Source organism: Oncorhynchus masou, chromosome 8 (assembly GCF_036934945.1).
Source record: "Oncorhynchus masou masou isolate Uvic2021 chromosome 8, UVic_Omas_1.1, whole genome shotgun sequence".
Taxonomy (NCBI): domain Eukaryota; kingdom Metazoa; phylum Chordata; class Actinopteri; order Salmoniformes; family Salmonidae; genus Oncorhynchus; species Oncorhynchus masou.
The window spans coordinates 13,564,275-13,588,522 of NC_088219.1; the positions used below are offsets into that span (position 1 = coordinate 13,564,275).

At 42.5% G+C, this 24,248-nt stretch overlaps 1 protein-coding gene across 1 annotated transcript; it reads right to left on the minus strand.

Moving 5' to 3' along the window:
• Nucleotides 1–752: 752 nt before the first annotated feature.
• On the minus strand, nt 753–24,188 carry LOC135544127 (actin-binding protein WASF3-like). The gene is made up of 9 exons (XM_064971527.1): nt 23,978–24,188; nt 12,412–12,578; nt 12,106–12,240; nt 11,395–11,548; nt 11,070–11,199; nt 7,486–7,658; nt 5,593–5,859; nt 4,856–5,259; nt 753–4,704 (listed from the first exon to the last, which is right to left on the minus strand). The coding sequence occupies exons 2-9, from the start codon at nt 12,542–12,544 to the stop codon at nt 4,547–4,549; spliced, it is 1,554 nt and encodes a 517-aa protein (XP_064827599.1). The 5' UTR covers nt 12,545–12,578; nt 23,978–24,188; the 3' UTR covers nt 753–4,546.
• Between the last annotated feature and the right edge of the window lie 60 nt (nt 24,189–24,248).

The window sequence follows — 24,248 nt, forward strand, 5'->3', positions numbered from 1 at the left end:
CCAACAACAGCTATCTGTATCTGTCTGGTGTGAAATCTGTCTCGTTGTCCTCTGTAGCTCAGTAGAACATTCCAAATGCAACGCCAGAACAGTGGTTTTGATTCCTGGGACAAACCGTATGTAAAATGTATGCATGCATGACTGCAAGTACCTTAAGATAAAAGCATCTGCTAAATTATATTCATATTTTTTGAATAATAAACACTCCACTAATATCAGTGCTGCTTCACATGGGACCAGAAAGAGATATAAGAGTCATTTCCAAAACACTTTACCACTGGAAGGTTCCGGTACCTTCTACAAACATTGGAAAGAAACAATACTCATTCAAAAACAGACAACACAGACTCTATAAATGCATTAGCTAGTTTATCATTATACATACAGTACCACATCCAGTAGGGATTTACCTGACCTTATTAAAGTATCATCCTTAGGATGTGGCTCTACAGCTGGACAAGAAATACTGGCATGTCCTTGGCTTAGAATGAGCTGTTCCCTCCCATGTCGTGGATCTCATGAGTTCATTTGTCTCTATGCCCTTCTTGTCGTCCCAGATGGTCAGATGGCCTGCGAGGTGGGTGGGGGTCATACTGTACATGCAAAAATAACCATTTACAAATGTCTCTCAGAACCAGTGCATAAATTGGTTATTCATATTCTAGTGATACAGTACAATAGGGTCGTTATATCAGTGCAATAGGTCAGTGATAAGCAGTCACAAGAGGAACCAAGACAAAAGGAAGATATCATAACACTTACTTCATTTTATTAGCTACTCATACGTGCACTATTGTTACTAGGTTTGATCAATGTGGTGGATAGATAGTCATTTCATATCGAGATACCCAGATTCATTTTACAAGCAGTGCTACAAAAATCTATACAACAATGAACTGTAAAACACATTAGTAGTAATATAAACATATGACTTGGTAGAACATAGGACCAGTATGTCTGAAACATTGCTATGCCCCCCCCCCCCCCTCTCGTCTGCTCCAACAGGACATTAGTCAAACTGGACGACAAGCACACCAAAAATCAACCACTACCTCTTCAGGACTATCTATTTCCCAAACTAGATTCCCAATCTGGCCCTCATACCATCATGGCCACCTAATCATCCCCAGTTTACAATTGGCTCATTCATCCCCCTCCTCTCTCCTGTAACTATTCCCCAGGTCGTTGCTCTAAATGAGAATGTGTTCTCAGTCAACTTACCTGGTAAAATAAGGGTAAAATAAACATATATACAGTATATATATATAATTCAGAACTATCTCTTCAGGCCTTCAACATTAAAAGAGTCAGAAAAGAAATTAACAGCAAGGCACACACACACACAGACATGGTAGTCGTTAGTCAACCAGCAAATCTTCAGCAAATTATGTTCACCAAAAACGACAACTGATGTTACACACTGCCAAATAGGGTATCAATACTCAATCACAACACTGTAGACAAGTAAAACAAAGGTGTCACACTCTGACCATCGTTTGCGTTGTTTGTTTCTATGTTTTGGTTGATCAGGGTGTGATATGAGTGGGCATTCTATGTTGGATGTCTAGTTTGTCTGTTTCTATGTGTTTGGCCTGATATGGTTCTCAATCAGAGGCAGGTGTTAGTCGTTGTCTCTGATTGGGAACCATATTTAGGTAGCCTATTTTGTATTGTGGGGTGTGGGTGATTGTTCCAGTGTTGGTATTCACGTTACGGGACTGTTTCGTCTTCGGTCTTTTTTTTGTCGGTTCATTGTTTTTGTTCGTTGTTTAAGTATCCCATTAAAAATGGATAATCATCACGCTGCATTTTGGTCCTCCTCTCTATCTCCAGATGACATCCGTTACAAAAAGGACGTCCCTCAGATAACAAGAAGTTGTGTTGATGACACAGTTACGACTACAGTGCCATGTGTCCAAAAGTATCAACCAACCTGATATACACTTGACGTGGCATCTTCTTCATATAGAACCAGAACAGAACACTAAATACTTTTCAATAGACAAATATTTAAGTACATTATGTTACAAATCAGACTAGTTGAAAGAATGCCTTGGCCTCTTCACCTTGAAAACAACATTGTAATTTTGTCTGACTCATTTACAGGTGAAAGATATGCAACTGAAACCACAAATAATATTCAAACTACAATATCATGACTCATGAAATAAACACCTTTATACTGGATCTTGTATATTATAATCATATACAGTGCATTTAGAAAGTATTCAGACCCCAAGCTAACTATAGCTAGGCTACTCATGATGATGTATTAGTTGACCAAGCTAACTATAGCTAGGCTACTCATGATGATGTATTAGTTGACCAAGCTAACTATAGCTAGGCTACTCGTGATGATGTATTAGTTGACCAAGCAAACTATAGCTAGGCTACTCATGATGATGTTTTGGTTGACCAAGCTAACTATAGCTAGGCTACTCATGATGATGTATTGGTTGACCAAGCTAACTATAGCTAGGCTACTCATGATGATGTATTGGTTGACCAAGCTAACTATAGCTAGGCTACTCATGATGATGTATTAGTTGACCAAGCTAACTATAGCTAGGCTACTCATGATGATGTATTAGTTGAACAAGCAAACTATAGCTAGGCTACTCATGATGATGTATTGGTTGACCAAGCTAACTATAGCTAGGCTACTCATGATGATGTATTGGTTGACCTAGCTAACTATAGCTAGGCTACTCATGATGATGTATTGGTTGACCTAGCTAACTATAGCTAGGCTGCTGATGATGATGTATTGGTTGACCAAGCTAACTACAGCTAGGCTACTCATGATGATGTATTGGTTGACCAAGCTAACTATAGCTAGGCTACTCATGATGATGCATTGGTTGACCTAGCTAACTATAGCTAGGCTACTCATGATGATGTATTGGTTGACCAAGCTAACTATAGCTAGGCTACTCATGATGATGCATTGGTTGACCAAGCTAACTATAGCTAGGCTACTCATGATGATGTATTAGTTGACCAAGCTAACTATAGCTAGGCTACTCATGATGATGTATTGGTTGACCTAGCTAACTATAGCTAGGCTACTCATGATGATGTATTGGTTTTTTGTTTTCTTTTGAAGCGCTTGGGGATTATGAAGAGCGCTATAGAAATGTAATAAATGATTATTACTGTCTGCCGATATTGGCCTTTTACCCCCACAGTGCATTGGGAATGTTTTCAGACCCCTGTACTTTTTCCACATTTTGATACATTACAGCCTTATTCTAAAATAGATAAAATAAAATAAAAATCATCATCAATTTACTCACAATACCCCATAATGACAATCTACACACACATCAAATTTGTAAGTCGCTCTGGACAAGAGCGTCTGCCAAATGACTTAAATGTAAATGTAAATGTACAACCCCATAATGACAATTTACTTTTTTTTTTTTTTTAAATTTTACCTTTATTTTACTAGGCAAGTCAGTTAAGAACAAATTCTTATTTTCAATGACGGCCTAGGAACAGTGGGTTAACTGCCTGTTCAAGGGCAGAACGACAGATTTGTACCTTGTCAGCTCGGGGATTCGTACTTGCAACCTTTCGGTTACTACGTTGAAGCAGAGTTACTACGTTGAAGCAGAGTTACTCTACGTTGAAGCAGAGTGGTGGCAGCATCATGCTGTGGGGATGTTTTTTAGTGGCAGGGACTGGGAGACTAGTCAGGATCGAGAAAAGCTGAATGAAGAAAAGTACAGAGAGATCCTTGATGAACAGGACAACAACCCTAAGCACACAGCCAAGACAATGCAGGAGTGACTTCGGGACAAGTCTCTGAATGTCCTTGAGTGGCCCAGCCAGAGCCTGGACTTATAAACATCTCTGGAGACACCTGAAAGTAGCTGGGCAGCGATGCTCCCCATCCACCCTGGCAGACCTTAAGAGGATCTGCAGAGAAGAATGGGAGAAGAATGGGAGAAATTACCTGAATACAGGTGTGCTATGCTTGTAGCGTCATACCCAAGAAGACTCGAGGCTGTAATCGCTGCCAATAGTGCTTCAACAAAGTACTGAGTAAAGGGTCTGAATACTTACGTAAGTGGGATTGAATTTTTCTATTTATTATTAATTTTTGCAAACAATTCTAAAAAACAGTTTTGCTTTGTCATTATGGGTATTGTGTGTAGATTGATGAGGGGAAAAAACTATTTAATACATTTTAGAATAAGGCTGTAACGTAACAAAATGTGGAAAAACTCAAGGGGTCTGAATACTTTCTGAATGCACTGTATGTACGTATAAGCTTGCTGTGCTTGGTTCCAACAGATCCCCACCAGACCCACTGTGGCTTCCTCCTCTCCCTTCCTCTCCTTCCCCTCCTTCCCCATACAGTATCTGACTAGTTAATGGATACTGTCATACTGTGTAAGTGTCTCATCTACTTTCCCTAACAAGAGGTCAATCGAGATGTAGTATGCTGTGTGTGTGTGTCCTGGTATTGGAATAGCAGCAGTATGTAGGTGAGTACAGTAAGTCCTAGCCCTCTGCTCTGCCCCACCCTCTCCTCTCCGCCTCAGTCTGACCACTCGTTCTCCTCAGGCTCCGAGTCCTCATCTGATTCGCTGTACTCCACTGCGATGCGTCGGGACAGGATGGTGGCCACATCGTTCCCTACTGGCTCCTTCTTTGCTTCCTGCTCACGCTGCTCCTGCACCTTCCTCAGCTGGATGCCTGAGGACACAACACAAGTCATCTGCTGGTTACAGCTGTCAAAAGATACTTTCCCTACTGTATATATGTTACAAGTAGCTGGGCTATCTTTCCATGTACATTAATGTAAACAGATCGTGCTGTGTAATCCTAGAGAACCAGACGGTCTCACCTCTGCGGATGGCTGACAGCAGGTCGCTGCGTGCGTCGCTTATCGGGATGCCTAGCACCTTGCCCTTCCTTGGCAGTGTGCCCACAGAGGGGTGCATGGCATGGGCTGGGGAGGGAGCGAATGTTGGGGGGCCACCAGGTGGGGGTGGAGGAGGGGCAACAGGGGGTCCCCCAGTGACAGGGTGGGATGGAGAGGGGAAGTAGCTGGCGGGTGGGGGTGGAGGGGGTGAGGGGCTGTATGGGCGGGACAGGGTGGCCATGGTGCCAGGGGCCAGGGTGGGGAGACCTGCAGGGGCCAGGGTGGGAGGCCCTGCTGTGCTGTCGAAGGCCGTTTGGGCTGAGGGGATGAGGGGAGGAGGTGGGGGTGGGGCCGGAGGGATAAAGTGCTCTGGCATCTGGTGACCACTGTGGAACAATGACAGAAAACCAATCAAGTCAGACAGGGCCTGTCCAGAACTACATCCTTTACATTATAATCAAATTTTTGCCTGTGGCATTTACTGTAGATAGAATGGGCTTTGAGATTTTCATTCAACTATATACAATAGAAGAAACGTAGTCAGAGAAGGAGAGAGGAGAGATGAGATGAGAGGAGTGAAGAGAGATGAGAGGAGAGAAGAGAGAAGATGAGAGGAGAGATGAGAGGGGAGGGGAGAGGAGAGACGAGAGGAGAGACGAGGAGAAACGAGAGACGAGAGGAGAAACGAGAGGAGAGACGAGGGGTAGCCAGCTACACACCTAGCCTCTTTGGCAGCTGCAGGCCGGGGTCCGTTTAGGGAGGGGTCTGTGGGTGTGGGTCCTTGGTTGGGCTGCAAGCGGCCCAGGGAGTGCTGGCGGGCTTGGGCTGCAGCGGTGCCGGTAGCAGGGGGTCGGTAGGCCCGGTCCAGAGACTGGGTCTGGTTGAGGCCTGTGAGGTGCTCCTTCCCATCAGGACCCAAGACAGCTCCCTCCTGGGGTGGGTGGTTAGGGCTGGCAGGGTAGGACAGCTCATCAGACATACCAGACCTGGAACGTTTATACCACAGATAGAGGTTGATGTGGAGCAAGGGATCATCAAAGACTTTCAACATACACCTAGTCTCATGTCAATGGAGGTCTTAAAGAATGGATGTGTCATCTAAAACCAAGGAGCCAACTATTAAAACATAACAGTATTGCTGGAGTACAATGTATAATATTTTATGGTATCCCTTTAATATTATATGGTATCCCTTCAACTGCAGATTTGGGCACTGATATGGAACGCAGTAAATGATGTCAGAGCTCACGCTATGCGCTTCACAGCGCTGAATGTGTTTTGACTGACAGCCGTTCTGAACGCAACAAGTTGCCCCCATCCCTCCTGCTAATTGGGCAACTTTTTCCACATGTTTGTTGTCTGAGTGAGAGACATGCTGTAAATTAAGAGGATGATGTATTTTGAAAGATGAGACGTTGAGGGTTATAATAAATACCTCTGATGTCATACAACCAATCCAAACACCCACGAGTCCAAACATGCACGTCAAATTTCCATATCATAAAACTCATGTCATATACAGTGTCAAAGTTTATCATCACTATGATGTACAGTTATCAGATGACATGGCGTCATACCCTGGGTTCTTCTGAACAGAATGAGCCTGTTTGTCTATTGTGAAGGAAATTTGCTGTGGAACACGCACCTGAATGCATGCATGACGTCTTTGAATGCACACAAATTATGATCGGTTTCCCTGAATTGCCCTGTGAAAGCCTAACACTGTAAGATCGTACGTTATAACGTATCTAGACATGTTGGCAGTAGAACAAGCTTTCAAATGATGCCCACCTGAACCAGATTGATTTTATAATGGGCCGTTTTTGGATTGCGTAAACAACAACAGTAATTGTGTGATGGCGGGGATGCAGGGCTGAGTTCCAAACAAAACAACTACAAGTGTGTTTGCTCCAGTTCCTCAACAGCACAGCTAGGAGAACTTAAAAAAACGCCTTGTAGTTGGAGATTCTTCTTTAAGTCATAAAAGTGCATTGAAATTACTTAGGAACTGTGCACACTTGGGAGAGATGTACGGCCACTTGGAGACACCAGTTCGTCCTCTAACTCAAGCCCTTGTTATTTTTTTTGTCTTATGTTGCACCTACCCCATATTTTCCAGGAATAGTCTTATCATGTTACTGAATGTATCCAGAGTTTTTTCAGAATTTGTTATCAACAAATGCGTCAAAAAAGGAAATGTAAAATGCACAAAAAATCAACAGTGTAATGTTTGGATTCAGTCCTGTGTCAGCCAAACTGTTGTGTCCTCAACTTTAGTCAAACATTGTTCCATCATCTCCTAATTGTTCTCTTTCGATTGTTACCATGCTCATGCATTTTCATATTTATTCTGTAAGAAACATTTCAATTTAGCCCTATCCAACCAGGCCAATTTCCATCAGTGTAAAGGGTTTCCAGGAGCATGCAGGCTTTCAAACTTTTAGGTAGATGGCAGCAGAGAGCAGATTTAGTACATTTACATTTAGTGGCACACATCATAATATCATACAATTGTTCATAAAAAGTTCCTTGATTGATTGGTTTGTTGGTTGATTGATTGTTTGGTTGATTGATGATTGAATGACTGATTGTTTCAGTGCATCCCTACTGACCTGTCTGGAGAGAGAGATCCCTCAGAGGACATGCCATGGTAGGGTGAAGGCGTGAGGCGGTTTTCTGGACGGAACTCCTTGTCGTATGCCATCATGTTCCACTCCTGACGACGGTTACGGGCCTTCCTCACCTTCTTCACCTCCCGGCTGGGGTCCTCCACCTGTTTCTGCTCCTAGAACAGACAAACCTATAAGACTGGGGTCCTCCACCTGTTTCTGCTCCTAGAACAGACAAACCTATAAGACTGGGGTCCTCCACCTGTTTCTGCTCCTAGAACAGACAAACCTATAAGACTGGGGTCCTCTGCCTGTTTCTGCTCCTAGAACAGACAAACCTATAAGACTGGGGTCCTCCACCTGTTTCTGCTCCTAGAACAGACAAACCTATAAGACTGGGGTCCTCCACCTGTTTCTGCTCCTAGAACAGACAAACCTATAAGACTGGGGTCCTCCACCTGTTTCTGCTCCTAGAACAGACAAACCTATAAGACTGGGGTCCTCCACCTGTTTCTGCTCCTAGAACAGACAAACCTATAAGACTGGGGTCCTGCACCTGTTTCTGCTCCTAGAAAAGAGACAAACCTATAAGACTGGGATCCTCCACCTGTTTCTGCTCCTAGAAAAGAGACAAACCTATACATTTATTTGATTTAACTTTTATTTAGTCAGGAGAAACCCATTGAGACTAGGGTCTCATTTTCAAAGGTGCTCCAAGCACATCAAAAAAGCAATACAACAATACAAAATGATCACTTAATAAAAAACTACAAGTTACAACTTTCAACATTACAATCACAACAATCTCCTTCATTCAATCAAAACAACTGCAACTGTCATACAGCCCATCTAATACTAGTCTTAAAGTGCCATGGCAAAACCAGGGAACCTGCATTCACAAAACAGGGAGTTCTGCAGGCTATTCCAAGAATGGGGGGCTTTAAAACTGAAAGCGGATCTACCTAGATCGGTACGAACGAGTGGAACCATCCCTGTGAGCGGGTTTGGTGTCTCAACAGTGAAGTGAGGTAGGTTGGAAGCTTTTTCAGCAGAGCTTCGTAAACAGAAAGGGAGTAATGAAGTAATCTACGGGACTTTAGCGAGGACCAGCCGACCTTTTGATACAAGATGCAGTGATGAGTATTAAACCTGTCATCTGTGATAAAGCGAAGTGTGCTATGGTTCACTGCAGCCAAAGGTTTTAGAGTAGTGTCTGCTGCATTTAGAGTAGTGTCTGCTGCATTTAGAGTAGTGTCTGCTGCATTTAGAGTAGTGTCTGCTGCATTTAGAGTAGTGTCTGCTGCATTTAGAGTAGTGTCTGCTACATTTAGAGTAGTGTCTGCTGCATTTAGAGTAGTGTCTGCTGCATTTAGAGTAGTGTCTGCTGCATTTAGAGTAGTGTCTGCTGCATTTAGAGTAGTGTCTGCTGCATTTAGAGTAGTGTCTGCTGCATTTAGAGTAGTGTCTGCTGCATTTTGATAAAGGGTGTCACCATAGTCCAACATTGGCAGGAAAGTTGATTGTACAATCTGCTTCCTGCTGTTTAGAGAGATGCAAGACATATTTAAAAAATATATATATATCCACTTTAAATCTTACATTTTTAACTAGCTCTTCTGTATGTTTTTTAGGCGTTAGATCTTTATCAATTCAAACGGACAGATATTTATAGGCGGGAACGCAGTCGATGAGAGAATCATCCAATGAGTAAATACACTACATGGCCAAAGTATGTGGACACCAGCTCATCGAACATCTCATTCCAAAATCATGGGCATTAATATAGAGTTTGTCCACCCTTTGCTGCTATAACAGCCTTCCTCCTTTCAGCATTGTCCTGCTGAAACAGGAAACATCCTTCACCAAACTAGTGCCATAAAGTATGCTGTGGCGTTAAGATCTCCCTCCTTCACCAAACTAGTGCCATAAAGTATGCTGTGGCGTTAAGATCTCCCTCCTTCACCAAACTAGTGCCATAAAGTATGCTGTGGCGTTAAGATCTCCCTCCTTCACCAAACTAGTGCCATAAAGTATGCTGTGGCGTTAAGATCTCCCTCCTTCACCAAACTAGTGCCATATAGTATGCTGTGGCGTTAAGATCTCCCTCCTTCACCAAACTAGTGCCATAAAGTATGCTGTGGCGTTAAGATCTCCCTCCTTCACCAAACTAGTGCCATATAGTATGCTGTGGCGTTAAGATCTCCCTCCTTCACCAAACTAGTGCCATATAGTATGCTGTGGCGTTAAGATCTCCCTCCTTCACCAAACTAGTGCCATAAAGTATGCTGTGGCATTAAGATCTCCCTCCTTCACCAAACTAGTGCCATAAAGTATGCTGTGGCGTTAAAATCTCCCTCCTTCACCAAACTAGTGCCATAAAGTATGCTGTGGCGTTAAGATCTCCCTCCTTCACCAAACTAGTGCCATAAAGTATGCTGTGGCGTTAAGATCTCCCTCCTTCACCAAACTAGTGCCATAAAGTATGCTGTGGCGTTAAGATCTCCCTCCTTCACCAAACTAGTGCCATAAAGTATGCTGTGGCGTTAAGATCTCCCTCCTTCACCAAACTAGTGCCATAAAGTATGCTGTGGCGTTAAGATCTCCTTCCTTCACCAAACTAGTGCCATAAAGTATGCTGTGGCGTTAAGATCTCCCTCCTTCACCAAACTGTTGGCACTATGCATTCGGACAGGTAGCGTTCTCCAAGTACATGCCAAACCCAGAGAGGCTCAAACACAACAAAATTGTTAAAAGGTGGAGGGGTGTGATTACTTCCTGAAGGTTCTGTAGAACATGTACGAGCTCATTTATTAATGTAATACATTTCAGTTCTGCAACAGCTGGTGCAGTTACGTCTTAGTTGTTATTTAATAAATCATCATGCTTCCTCTAATTAAGGGCTCTATTCAATTCGTATCGCGGAAATTCAGCGTTACAGTTTAATTGAAATTTAAAGGCAAAGTTCCTGCGGAGACTGGTTTGTGCGGAAACTGGTTCGTGCGGAAACTGGTTCGTGCGGAGACTGGTTCGTGCAGAGACTGCATTCAGCGCTGCAGATGACGGCTCAATAGGAAATTATCTTTCCATTTCTATCGTGCCAGCCGTACTGTAACTCTGCAGCCATACAGATCAAACAGCCCCTAGACAATTTAAGATGTATACAGTATCTTAGTAGTGTTAGAAAGAGGTTTTGTTCATCTTCCTAAACACATTAGACAAGGCTATTCACTAACCATGTTTCCTCTCTTGCTCGCTCCCTCTCCGCATAAGCCCTCATTCTCTCTTTCCTTCCCATGCTCTATGTCTGTCTAAACACATGTCCACATCCCGAGGCTTTTGCACAGACAGTCTAAAAAGAGCAATGAGCTAATCCTGACAGGCTTGATGTCAAATGGTGGAGGGAAGGAGAGAGGGTCTCAGAGGAAAAAACAGCCAACAGTCATAACAATATATATATATATATATATGAGAGAGAGAGAGAAAGAGCAAAGAGCTTGCAGCGAAATAGAGAGCAGTGATTCATCACAGATACACATAAAACACACATTCACACACGTGCACATACACATACACACAAACTCACTCACCTTGTCACCTGCCTTCTGCCGCCTCTTCTCCTTCCGCTTGTTTTCTGTTGCTTGGATCATCTTCTCTCTCCACAGATTAAAGAAGTAGGATGGGTCTGTGTAGAACTTCAGACCATCCTTGTTGTCATCCCTGTATGACAACACATCCTGACCTGAGACACTGGCCGTTGCAATGCAATTGACACCTACATTTTATAACTCTTATCTTATAATGCACATAAATTGCACATCCCCAATGCTTAATTCTGTACCTTAACGTAAAAGGAGAAGTGCACTGACTAAAGTGGGGTTCAGTAAGTCGTAATGTGATTGGTTGAGGGCTAACCTGTAGGGGCTAAGGATGTTGAGGGGTGGAGGTTTGTCACATCGATGGTACATCTCCATGACAGGGTTGAGGATGGAGTTCCTGGACACCACCTGCTGGTCTTGGATGGTGGAGCTCTTGAAGGCCTTCCTCATGTTGATGTCCTGCAGCGAAACTGGGACCAGAATGCCAAGGCTAAACACAATGAATGAACACTACAACACTGACTCATTGGCAGCTATGAATGAAGTGCCATGGCAACCCAGAATGTTTACAAGTGTGGAATGTTCAATAAGATGAAAACAAACCACATTTATTAGTGGTGTATCAATGCATCCTCTTAAATAAAAACACAATTTAATAGAACTGCAAACATAGGGTCAGGATTACTGTGAGCAGAGTCTTCGAACAGGATGAGTATACAGTCTCCAGTGTATCCCAGCCTGTATAATGACAACCAATGTATTGGTGATCGGAGCAGCAGGGAGTCCGGGAGTCAGCTGTTGGGCCCGAAGCCCTGGCGAAGCCCTAGCATTATGCAACTGTGTGTTTTACAACGCTCCTTTACCATGGTACTCTTAATTTGATGCTCATTCACGCTTTCATACCACATGCTGTGCTGTATGTTGGGAATGATCATGCTATAGCATGTATTGTATGATGCTCAGCAGATAATTTTACCCTTCTTATCCCACAGGTGTGACCCCCCCCCCCAACATTGCCTCCACCTACCCTCCTCCACAGTGGAGTCCAGCTGGGTGACTTTGACCGCCAGCAGGTCCACTCTCTCTTGGAGGCTGTTCATTCTCATGTAGAAGCTGTTGGCCTCATTGAACAGCTCTCTAAAAATGTCCTCTGCATGTCGACCTGCATTCACAAAACACACACACCATGCATAGACATGGGTCAGGGACAGAGAAGGGCAGTGAGTGAGTCAGTCAGCAGTCACTCAGTCAGCCACTCAGTCAGTCAGCAGTCTATCAGTCAGTCAGTTAGTCAGCCAGTCACTCAGTCAGTCAGTCAGGTGTGTAGACTTACTCAGGCCCCCCAACTGTTTGATGATGGCTGCCAGGGTGCTGTTTGTGACACACTCCAGCTCGCTGGTGACCCCGTCCGGCACGGCTCCACGGCACAGGTGCCTGGGCTCGATGCATCTTTTAACCAGCGGCATGGCGGCTGCCCCCTACACACAGTCACACACTCACCTACACAGAGCCAGGGAGGATGGGTTAAAAAACACTCCAATTAGCACATTCATGACAGCTATAAAACAATATATTTAGTCTTCAGTGGAGCCATCTATAATGAACCAAAATATAAACGCCACATGTAAAGTTTTGGTCCCATGTTTCATGAGCTGAAATAAAAGATTGCAGAAATTTTCCATATGCACAAAAGCTTATATTTCTCTCCAATTTTGAGCACAAATTTGTTTACATCCTTGATAGTGAGCATTTCTCCCTTACCAAGATAATCCATCCACCTGACAGGTGTGGCATATCAACAAGCTGATTAAGCAGCCTGATCATTACGCAGGTGCACCTTGTGATGGGGACAATAAAAGGCCACTCTAAAATGTGCAGTTTTGTCACAACGCCACAGATGTCTCAAGTTTTGAGAGAGCGTGCAATTGGCATGCTGACTGCAGGAATGTCCACCAGATTTCTCTATCATAAGCCGCCTCCTATGTCATTTTAGGGAATTTGGCAGTATGTCCAACTGGACCCACAATCACAGACCACGTGTAACCACGCCAGCCCAATACCTCCACATCCGGATTCTTCACCTGCAGGATAGTCGAAGACCAGCCACCCGGACATTTGATAAAACTGTGGATGATTTCTGATACATGCAAGGGTGCAATCATAAGGGCTCTTAATTAAAGGCATGGAGGACAAAGACCTACTAGGGTACTGTCCAAGACAAGAGGGGTGAGGTTCAAATGCATTGATAAAAGGAAAAACTACATTATTATGGATTATAATAGTAGCGTTGTAAAGTAAGGAAAAGACAAACAGAGGACGCCTGGACATGAGGATTGAACGGTCGGGTGGTACAGACTAGAAAACCAATGAAATGTGAGGACAGTATCATGGCCTATTGCACCATGGGTGGATGACTGTGACAGTGTGTGTGTCTGTGGGTAGGAACTCTGTGCTCAACCCATCAGGCTAATGGGTAGTGACCATCTACATTAACAGGACTCCCCACACAGCCCTAGGGCAGGCTGGCATGTCTTAACACAACCGCCTGGCATTATTTTACAGTACGACGCACTGCCTACTGCTCAGCATGTCCCTATAGTGGAGATACAATAGAGGAGACATCATCCAGCCCTCTACATCAGTGGTTCCCAACCTTTTTATAGTCTGGTACCAGTTCAAACATCCAACTTTCAGCTGTGTAGCCCCTCTAGCACCAGGGTCAGCGCACTCTCAAATGTTGTTTTTGCATTCACTGTAAGCCTGCCACACACACACTACACAATACATTTATTATACATAAGAATGAGTGTGAGTTTTTGTCACAACCCAGCTCGTGGGAAGTGACAAAGAGCTCTTATAGGACAAGGGTGCAAATAATAACACCTAAATGAAAAAAAAAACACCTAAATGGACTGTTTGAAAATGTGACTCACATTTTTATTTGGCGTGCCCCCGATGGCATTGCGCGTGCCCACGTGCCCCAGGTTGGGAATAGCCACTCTACGTGATCGTCACCAGACTCTTCATCAACCATCTCCCTGACCAACCTTCCTCTGAACTCTTCCTCTCCAACTTTGGAGGATGCATGAACTCAAAGACTTGGCTTCTATTGGTTGACCTAGCTAACTATAGCTAGGCTACTCATGATGATGTATTAGTTGACCAAGCTAACTATAGCTAGGCTACTCATGATGATGTATTGGTTGACTAAGCTAACTATAGCTAGGCTACTCATGATGATGTATTGGTTGACCAAGCTAACTATAGCTAGGCTACTCATGATGATGTATTGGGTGACCAAGCTAACTATAGCTAGGCTACTCATGATGATGTATTGGTTGACCAAGCTAACTATAGCTAGGCTACTCATGATGATGTATTGGTTGACCAAGCTAACTATAGCTAGGCTACTCATGATGATGTATTGGTTGACCTAGCTAACTATAGCTAGGCTACTCATGATGATGTATTGGTTGACCAAGCTAACTATAGCTAGGCTACTCATGATGATGTATTGGTTGACCAAGCTAACTATAGCTAGGCTACTCATGATGATGTATTGGTTGACCAAGCTAACTATAGCTAGGCTACTCATGATGATGTATTGGGTGACCAAGCTAACTATAGGTAGGCTACTCATGATGATGTATTGGTTGACCAAGCTAACTATAGCTAGGCTACTCATGATGATGTATTGGTTGACCAAGCTAACTATAGCTAGGCTACTCATGATGATGTATTGGTTGACCAAGCTAACTATAGCTAGGCTACTCATGATGATGTATTGGTTGACCAAGCTAACTATAGCTAGGCTACTCATGATGATGTATTGGTTGACCAAGCTAACTATAGCTAGGCTACTCATGATGATGTATTGGTTGACCAAGCTAACTATAGCTAGGCTACTCATGATGATGTATTGGTTGACCAAGCTAACTATAGCTAGGCTACTCATGATGATGTATTGGTTGACCAAGCTAACTATAGCTAGGCTACTCATGATGATGTATTGGGTGACCAAGCTAACTATAGGTAGGCTACTCATGATGATGTATTGGTTGACCAAGCTAACTATAGCTAGGCTACTCATGATGATGTATTGGTTGACCAAGCTAACTATAGCTAGGCTACTCATGATGATGTATTGGTTGACCAAGCTAACTATAGCTAGGCTACTCATGATGATGTATTGGTTGACCTAGCTAACTACAGCTAGGCTACTCATGATGATGTATTGGTTGACCAAGCTAACTATAGCTAGGCTACTCATGATGATGTATTGGTTGACCAAGCTAACTATAGCTAGGCTACTCATGATGATGTATTGGTTGACCAAGCTAACTATAGCTAGGCTACTCATGATGATGTATTGGTTGACCAAGCTAACTATAGCTAGGCTACTCATGATGATGTATTGGTTGACCAAGCTAACTATAGCTAGGCTACTCATGATGATGTATTGGTTGACCAAGCTAACTATAGCTAGGCTACTCATGATGATGTATTGGTTGACCAAGCTAACTATAGCTAGGCTACTCATGATGATGTATTGGTTGACCAAGCTAACTATAGCTAGGCTACTCATGATGATGTATTGGTTGACCAAGCTAACTATAGCTAGGCTACTCATGATGATGTATTGGTTGACCTAGCTAACTACAGCTAGGCTACTCATGATGATGTATTGGTTGACCAAGCTAACTATAGCTAGGCTACTCATGATGATGTATTGGTTGACCAAGCTAACTATAGCTAGGCTACTCATGATGATGTATTGGTTGACCAAGCTAACTATAGCTAGGCTACTCATGATGATGTATTGGTTGACCTAGCTAACTATAGCTAGGCTACTCATGATGATGTATTGGTTGACCTAGCTAACTATAGCTAGGCTACTCATGATGATGTATTGGTTGACCAAGCTAACTATAGCTAGGCTACTCATGATGATGTATTGGTTGACCAAGCTAACTACAGCTAGGCTACTCATGATGATGTATTGGTTGTTTGTTTTCTTTTGAAGCGCTTGGGGATTATGAAAAGCGCTAGCTAACTATAGCTAGGCTACTCATGATGATGTATTGGTTGTTTGTTTTCTTTTGAAGCGCTTGGGGATTATGAAAAGCGCTATAGAAATGTAATAAATGATTATTACTGTCGGCCGATATTGGCCTTTTACCCCTACGGTGCATTGGGAATGTTTTCAGACCCCTTTACTTTTTCCACATTTTGATACGTTACAGCCTTATACTAAAATAGATTAAATAGTTTCCCCCTCATCAATCTACATACAATGCCCCATAAATGACCAGCAAAACCAGTTTTTTAGAAATGTTTGCAAATGTATTAAAAATACAAAAACTTTAATTTTACAATTACATAAGTATTCAGACCCTTAACACAGTACTTTGTTGAAGCCCCGTTTGAAGCACCTATGATGCTACAAGCTTGGCACACCTGTATTTGGGGAGTTTCTCCCATTCTTCTCTGCATTACCTTTCAAGCTCTGTCAGGTTGGATGGGGAGTGTTGCTGTACAGCTATTTTCAGGTCTCTCAAGAGTTGTTCAATCGGATTCAATCCAGGCTTTTACTGGACCACTCAATGAAATTCAGAGACTTGTCCCGAAACCACTCCCGTGTTGTCTTGGCTGTGTGCTTAGGGTTGCTGTCCTGTTGGTTGATGAACCTTCACCCCAATCTGGAGTCCTGAGCACATTGGAGCAGGTTACATCAAGGATCTCTCTGTACTTTGCTCAGTTCATCATTCTCTCGTCCTGACTAGTCTCCCAATCGCTGCAGCTGAAAAACATCCCCACAGCATGATGTTGCCACCACTATGCTTCACAATAGTGATGGTGCCAGGATTTCTCCAGACGTGACGCTTGATACTCAGGCCAAAGAGTTCAATCTTGGTTCCATCCGACCAGAGAATCTTCTTTCTCATGGCCCGAGAGCCATTCAGATGGCCTTTTGGCAAACTCCAAGCATGCTGTCATGTGCCTTTTACTGAGTATTGGCTTCCGTCTGGCCAGCCCACCATAGAGGCCTGATTGGTGGAGTGCTGCAGAGATGGTTGTCCTTCCGGAAGGTTCTCCCATCTCCACTGAGGAACTCTGGAGCTCTCTCAGAGTGACCATCGGGTTCTTGGTCACTTCCCTGACCAAGGCCCTTCTCCCCCGATTGCTCAGTTTGGCCGGGCGGCCAGCTATAGGAAGAGTCTTGATCATTCCAAACTTCTTCCATTTAAGAATGATGGAGGCCACTGTGTTCTTGGGGACCTTCAATGCTGCAGAAATGCTTTGGTACTCTTCCCCAGATCTGTGCCTCGGCACAACCCTGTCTCGGCGCTCTACAGACAATTCCTTTGACCTCATGGCTTGGTTTTTGCTCTGACATGCACTGTCAACTGTGGGACCTTATATAGAGAGGTGTGTGCCTTTCCAAATCATGTCCAATCAATTGAATTTACCACAGATGGATTCCAATCAAGTTGGATCAAGGATGCACCTGAGCTCAATTTCGAGTCTCATAGCAAAGTGTCTGAATTCTTATGCACGTCAGGTATTTTATTTTATTTTGAGTGAACTGTATATCGGTTTCGTCCCATAATTCAACCGATAACCTAAATTCAATAAATAGGATGAATAAAGGGTATCTCATGCTTATCTGAACACGTGGCCATTTTCATGTCATTATTATCACAATGTTTAAAATCAACATTTAAAGCATAGTTATTGGACAATTGTTCTTTCGGATGGCAATTTATGAGAATTCAGTGTGGAAAAAGTACACTTTTCAATTTCCCCGCTGTAACACAGTATATCGGGAGATATATCGGTATCGTTAACCTCTCTGGGGTAAGGGGCAGTATTTTGACATCGGATGAAAAGCGCGCCCAACGTAAACTGCCTGTTACTCAGGCCCAGAAGCTAGGATATGCATAAAACTGTTAAAATAATGTCTGTGAGTATAACAGAACTGATTTGGCAGGCGAAACCCCGAGGACAAAACATCCAGGGAAAAAAAATAATTGAGGTCATAGGATTTTCCAATGGTTTTCTATGGGATACCCTTATTATTAGGAACCTGGTTGCAGTTCCTATGGCTTCCACTAGATGTCAACAGTCTTTAGAAATTGTTCGATGCTTTTCTTTTGAGAAATTAAGAAGTAGCCCTATTCATTGTAGGTGTCACTCCAGGTGGACTCTACTGTTTTGGTGCGCGTGAACAGGAGCTCGCTCCACGTTGTTTTTATCCAGTATTAGAAACAGTTTATTCCATCTTAAATTTTATCGATTATTTACGTTTTAGGGTACCTGAGGTTGGATTAGGAACATTGTTTGAAATGTTTGGACCAAGTTTACAGGTAACTTAGTAGATACTTTGTAGGCATGTTGGGTGAGTTGAAACCAGTGTATTTCTGAATCAAACATGCCAAATAAATGGACATTTTTGGGACATAAAGAAGGACATCATCGAACAAAAGGACCATTTGTGATGTTTCTGGGACATTTTGGAGTGCCAAAAGAAGAAGATCTTCAAAGGTCAGGCATTAATTATATCGCTATTTCTGACTTTTGTGTCGCACCTGCTTGGTTGAAATATCTTTTTCATGGTTTTGTATGCGGGGTGCTGTCCTCAGATAATCGCATGGTTTGCTTTCGCCGTAAAGCCTTTTTGAAATCTGACACAGCGGCTGGATTAACAAGAAGTTCAGATTTATTTTGATATATAACACATATATTTTCAAGAATGTTAAATATTTGAATTTAGTATTTTTGAATTTTGTCGCTCTGCAAATTCACCGGATGTTGGCCAGGTGGGACGCTACCGTCCCACATACCCTAGAGAGCTTTAAGTTACCAATATATCGGTATCGTTAAGTTTTGTCCCCCAAAAAAACATTTCGGTCGGGCTCTAAAAAAGACTAACATACAGTAATCTTACAAAGCTTGATTGTGAGATAGTACTACTGTAATCTAAATATATACAGTATATACACTGTATAGAAATAAGGCTATTCTGTTCAATATCATTGGAAGACAAAGAACATTATTACTTTTCCTACATCAGCATATCATCTTGAAATGTCAGGCTTTGGAAAACTAAATGCATAGAAACAGTAAATGACTTGGTAACAGTAAATAAATGTATTTCCATGACAGAATTAAAAAGTCATTTTGGACTGACCAATGTAAATAAATTCAAATACATGCAACTTAAAAGTTACAGATCATGGAATTTTGGCAACTTTCAGGGAATATTATTTTAGTTAAAAGATGATGATCCTATGACTGGGAAGATATACAAAACCTTGCTGAGAGCCTATCGATCTGACAATCTCTTAGAAAAAAACTAACTATCGGAATAATGACTTAAAAAGAACTGATGTTAGCACAAGATGGAGGGAAAGTTGGAGCATAACTAACGAAATTACATTTAACAAAAATGTACTCTTAATCCAGTATAAATGTATGTATAGCCTTTATTATACAAGAGAAAACATTCTCAAATTTGACAGCAGTCATGGCTAAAATACATAATGACTCTATAATCCATGCTTTCTGGGAATGCTATAAAGTTCGGATGTTGTGGGCGGAGCTAGAAAGTTGTCTGTCAGAAGTATTACAATGTAAACATACATTTAATCCGTCTGTCTGCATATTTCAAGACATGTCATATGGGGGTGTGGTGAGATACCCAATGGACTGGACGATTCTCTTCTCATCACTCATCTTGAAAACATGTATACTAAAAACATGGAAATTAATTGAATTAATCCCTCATCATTAACACAATGGAAAAATCTATTTGATTTATTATTGAAATATTGAAATTGTGTGAGCTACGGAGAGAAACAAAATGGTGAAGTTTCAGGCCATGTAGCAGAGAGTGATGAGGGAGCTGGAGATGGAGGTGTGTGCAAGTGGGTCTTGGCAGGTGTGATGTTGTTGATGTTTGCATGGATGTTGTCGTTTGTATGTGTATGTTTGTATTGTTTATAAAAGAAAAGTAATAAATAAATGTCAGGTTTTAAGTAAATGTATCTTATTTAAAAGAAATGGGACAAGATGTTCCAATTCTACAGAGTCCTTTTTGCAGCTGTCAGAATTCCAATGAATTGGCACAGCGAAATACCTAGACATGTGTAAACAACCTCAAGGGGAACCTCTAGATGGGAAGCTGGGGCAGTGCACGTGACTGTACATCCTCACACTGAGGAAGGCCCATGATACTCTGGAGGATGGGAGCTGGCCTTGTAACATGTCTGCTCTGCAGCTTCTAGGTTGCAACCCCTCTCTGCTCTACGCCACACTGTGCGAACCTTGAGTTCAAAATCATGAGCAGCTGAATAGTCGAGTGCAGTTTATTTTTGAGAATGCATTCTTGAGTGGTGAAAGCTTTCAGCCTCAGAAGGGTTCAGACGGGATCAAAAAACATTTCATACTTCACTATTACGGAGAAAACTAATATCAGACACTCACAGCTGCAACTTGTGAGAGGATTAACTTGATTTGAAGCCTACTTTGTAATTAGGCCTTCCACTTAGAGCAAGCTAACAGGAATCCTGCCACTCACTATTTTGACCTCAACAATGAGCATGCTAAGTGGCAGCTGAGTAAACAAATCCAAAGCTTACAGTCTCTGCAGCGATAGTTATCGTTCTGTATCCTTAAGAAGAAAGATACATGTACTATCTATCTTGGTGAACGATCCCGGTAATCACTTATACATGACTCCTAGTGCTGAGATCACTGAGACCTCACCTCTTAAATATTATGCTTATTTATGTCCTGACACACTACAGCTTATTGTTCAAATATGAATGAGTAAACTTTGTTCTCCTTTGATAGTTCTTCATGAATGATTACTTTCACCCCAAACACTGCCCTCCTCTCCAGAATCTATTGGCTCCTGTTGCTGGCATCGTCTAACCAATACAGTCTCTACCACATATTTTGCCATTCTCTCCATTGATTACACTGTCTCTTTGTTGTTGGAGTTTCTTGCTATTCAAACTAACAGAGGTTCTTAGCATCTAGCTAAATGCTACCAGTGATTCTAAAAAGTCAAGTTGGGTGAGTTCTCTCTCATCTCTAATTCTTATCTCCTCTACTGGAGCCTGTGTATAGCATGCCTCCACAGCCTGGACTTAACAAACACCGGAACATAACTGATTAATGAGTGGAAACCATAGCAACGCTTCCACCGTGCTGTTAGCATGACACTGACTCCAGGTTCCCTTTGACATAATCTACAGTATGTTCAGAACAAGATAGTAGAAATCAATGATCTACTGCATTCCTTGCATCACAGACCTAGCAGTTCAATCAGAGCCACCATGAAGTGAATATATTAAAACAAGGTAAGAGCAATGAGCAGTATGCAAAGATCAGCACAGTTAGGAGTAAATTATAGAATGACAGCGCCCCACAATAAAGGTTCCTTCTGCTCCTATAAAAGGACACCTGAAAAACCTGTATTAAGACTGCTGAAGTCATGACTCCATAACCTTCCACTGTCACACCCTGATCTGTTTCACCTGTCTTTGTGATTGTCTCCACCCCTCTCCAGGTGTCACCCATCACCCCCATTATCCACTGTGTATTTATACCTGTGTTGTCAGTTCATTTTGTTTCGTCAAGCCTACCAGCAGTTTTCCTTCTCTGCCGGTCTCTCGATTGTACCTGTTTTCTAGTTTTCCTTCTGTTCCGGTCTCTCGATTGTACCTGTTTTCTAGTTTTCCTTCTGTTCCGGTCTCTCGATTGTACCTGTTTTCTAGTTTTCCGTCTGTTCCGGTCTCTCGATTGTACCTGTATTCCCAGGTTTGGACCTTTTCTGCCTGCCCTGAGCCTGCCTGTCGTCCTGTACCTTTGCCCCACCTATCTGGATTACTGACCCCTGCCTGCCTTGACCTGTCTTTTGCCTGCCCCTGTTGGATTAATGAAATGTGAATTCGACGTTGTCTGCATCTGGGTCTTACCTGAAACATGATATCCTCTGTTCCTTTACATGTAACAGTTTGCAAACTTTCTCCTTAGCAATTAAGACTACATTTTATGGTCTACTCTTCATAACACCTAGATCAATCAAGATTGTCAAGGTACCATTCGGCTGACAAATCAACCATGCCAAGTCATACTCCACCAAGGCTAACCTAATTGTGTTCCATATCAGCTCAGAGGACCAACTCCTATTTCTTTCCTACAAGCTGTTCCGGCAGAAAGGTGCCTCTTTTAAGAAATGGTTGAAATATGCATAAATATCAGGGTGACATTCAAGACTGCTAAACAATTAAACAAATGGCCACCTGGATATTTACATTGCCCCCCCCCAATTTATTTTTACACTACTGCTACTCACTGTTTATCTATGCATAGTCACTTTACCCGTACCTACATGTACAAATTACCTTGACTAACCTGTACCCCTGCACACTGACTAGGTACTGGTACCCCTGTATATAGCCTCACTACTAACCTGTATCCCTGCACACTGACTAGGTACTGGTACCCCCTGTATATAGCCTCACTACTAACCTGTATCCCTGCACATTCACTCGGTACTGGTACCCCTTGTATATAGCCTCACTACTAACCTGTATCCCTGCACACTGACTAGGTACTGGTACCCCCTGTATATAGCCTCACTACTAACCTGTACCCCTGCACATTCACTCGGTATTGGTACCCCCTGTATATAGACTCACTACTAACCTGTACCCCTGCACACTGACTAGGTACTGGTACCCCCTGTATATAGCCTCCACACTGACTAGGTACTGGTACCCCCTGTATATAGCCTCACTACTAACCTGCACCCCTGCACATTCACTCAGTACTGGTACCCCCTGTATATAACCTCGTTATTTTATTGTGTTACTTTCAATATTTTTTACTTTAGTTTATTTGGTAAATATTTTCTTAAATCTTTCTTGATTTGCATGGTTGGTTAAGGGCTTGTAAGTAAGCATCTCAGAGGTCTGTTGTATTCTGTGCATGGGACAAAGTTTGATTTGATTTGAAGACTAGTGATACTGATGTTAATGCTGTTGTCTTGGTAAAAGGTGAGCATGCACCTGGAGGTCTCATCTCGTAGGATATATGGTATGCTTTACAAACATGTGCATTAGGTAACACTTAGTTAATATCTGTGTAATAGCACTGTAATTACTGTAGTATTGAAATGTTACACAATAGCCTAGTTTAGTAGGCCTAATTTATTCGTAACAGCTTAGTAATAGATCGATGTGCAGACATGTGGCTCTAAATCTGCTGCATCATGCAGGCACAGATTGCTTTTCCAAAAATATCCATGGCTTAATTAGTAGTCATCTTTGATTGGACATGACTGATTAGAAGAAAAATAATGACATTAGTGAGTTCATTCAGTTGGACTGATGATTACGTCATCATACATTCGACCATTGCTGCTTCTGCACGTGCATGTGATTTGTAAAGAAAGGGGAACAGGTGCTCGCCACTACAACCATTGGGCTACAGCAGCAGATAACCAGTGTTCAAGAACAGCTGGAAATCTAATAAACGTGAACGTGAAGAGGAAAAGCAATATATTGATTGGTTAGAATTGACCAGGATGAATAGGATAGGGTGGGTTGATTGCATTTGGAGTGATGAGAGCGTCAACCTATGACACTACGGAGGCACCATATATGTCACACGAAAATATGTTTTATGTTCCCCCTGATATAATGTCTTCTATTGTAAGATGATCATAAATAGAACCGCAGTCACCCCCACCCCCTCTATTCTGGATTAGTATGTTTCCACACACATTTTTTTTAAATAGAATTTGAAATACTTATTGTGCAATATATAATAATGTAGTCTATTCTAGTGATCAAAAAATTGTAAAATGGTACATAAAATCTACTTACCACTGGTTGTTTTTCTTAACCTTGTTTTACCTCCACTCTTTGGCTGTATTATTTGGCAGCTATTAAGACATCACGCATGGAATAGATCGAAGGCATTGCTGCGCGCTACCATCATTATCGATGCATTGTCGACGTCAAGGGAATGGAGAACGATGCTGAAATCTGGATTCCCTATGCCTGCATGTGTGTTTCCTTGGCAGCGTCGGCTTTCCTCGACAAACACTCTGCGGCAACGAAACCACTGCGCATGCGTGTATGGGCTTACACGGAC

Excerpts from the sequence above, each read along its gene's own strand:
- LOC135544127 (XM_064971527.1), bottom strand. The coding sequence starts at position 12,544 with ATGCCGCTGGTTAAAAGATGCATCGAGCCCAGGCACCTGTGCCGTGGA. Across the intron at positions 11,200-11,394 it reads AACATCCTTAGCCCCTACAG|GGATGACAACAAGGATGGTC; the intron begins GTTAGCCCTCAA and ends GTTGTCATACAG. Across the intron at positions 5,860-7,485 it reads GGATCTCTCTCTCCAGACAG|GTCTGGTATGTCTGATGAGC; the intron begins GTCAGTAGGGAT and ends TAAACGTTCCAG.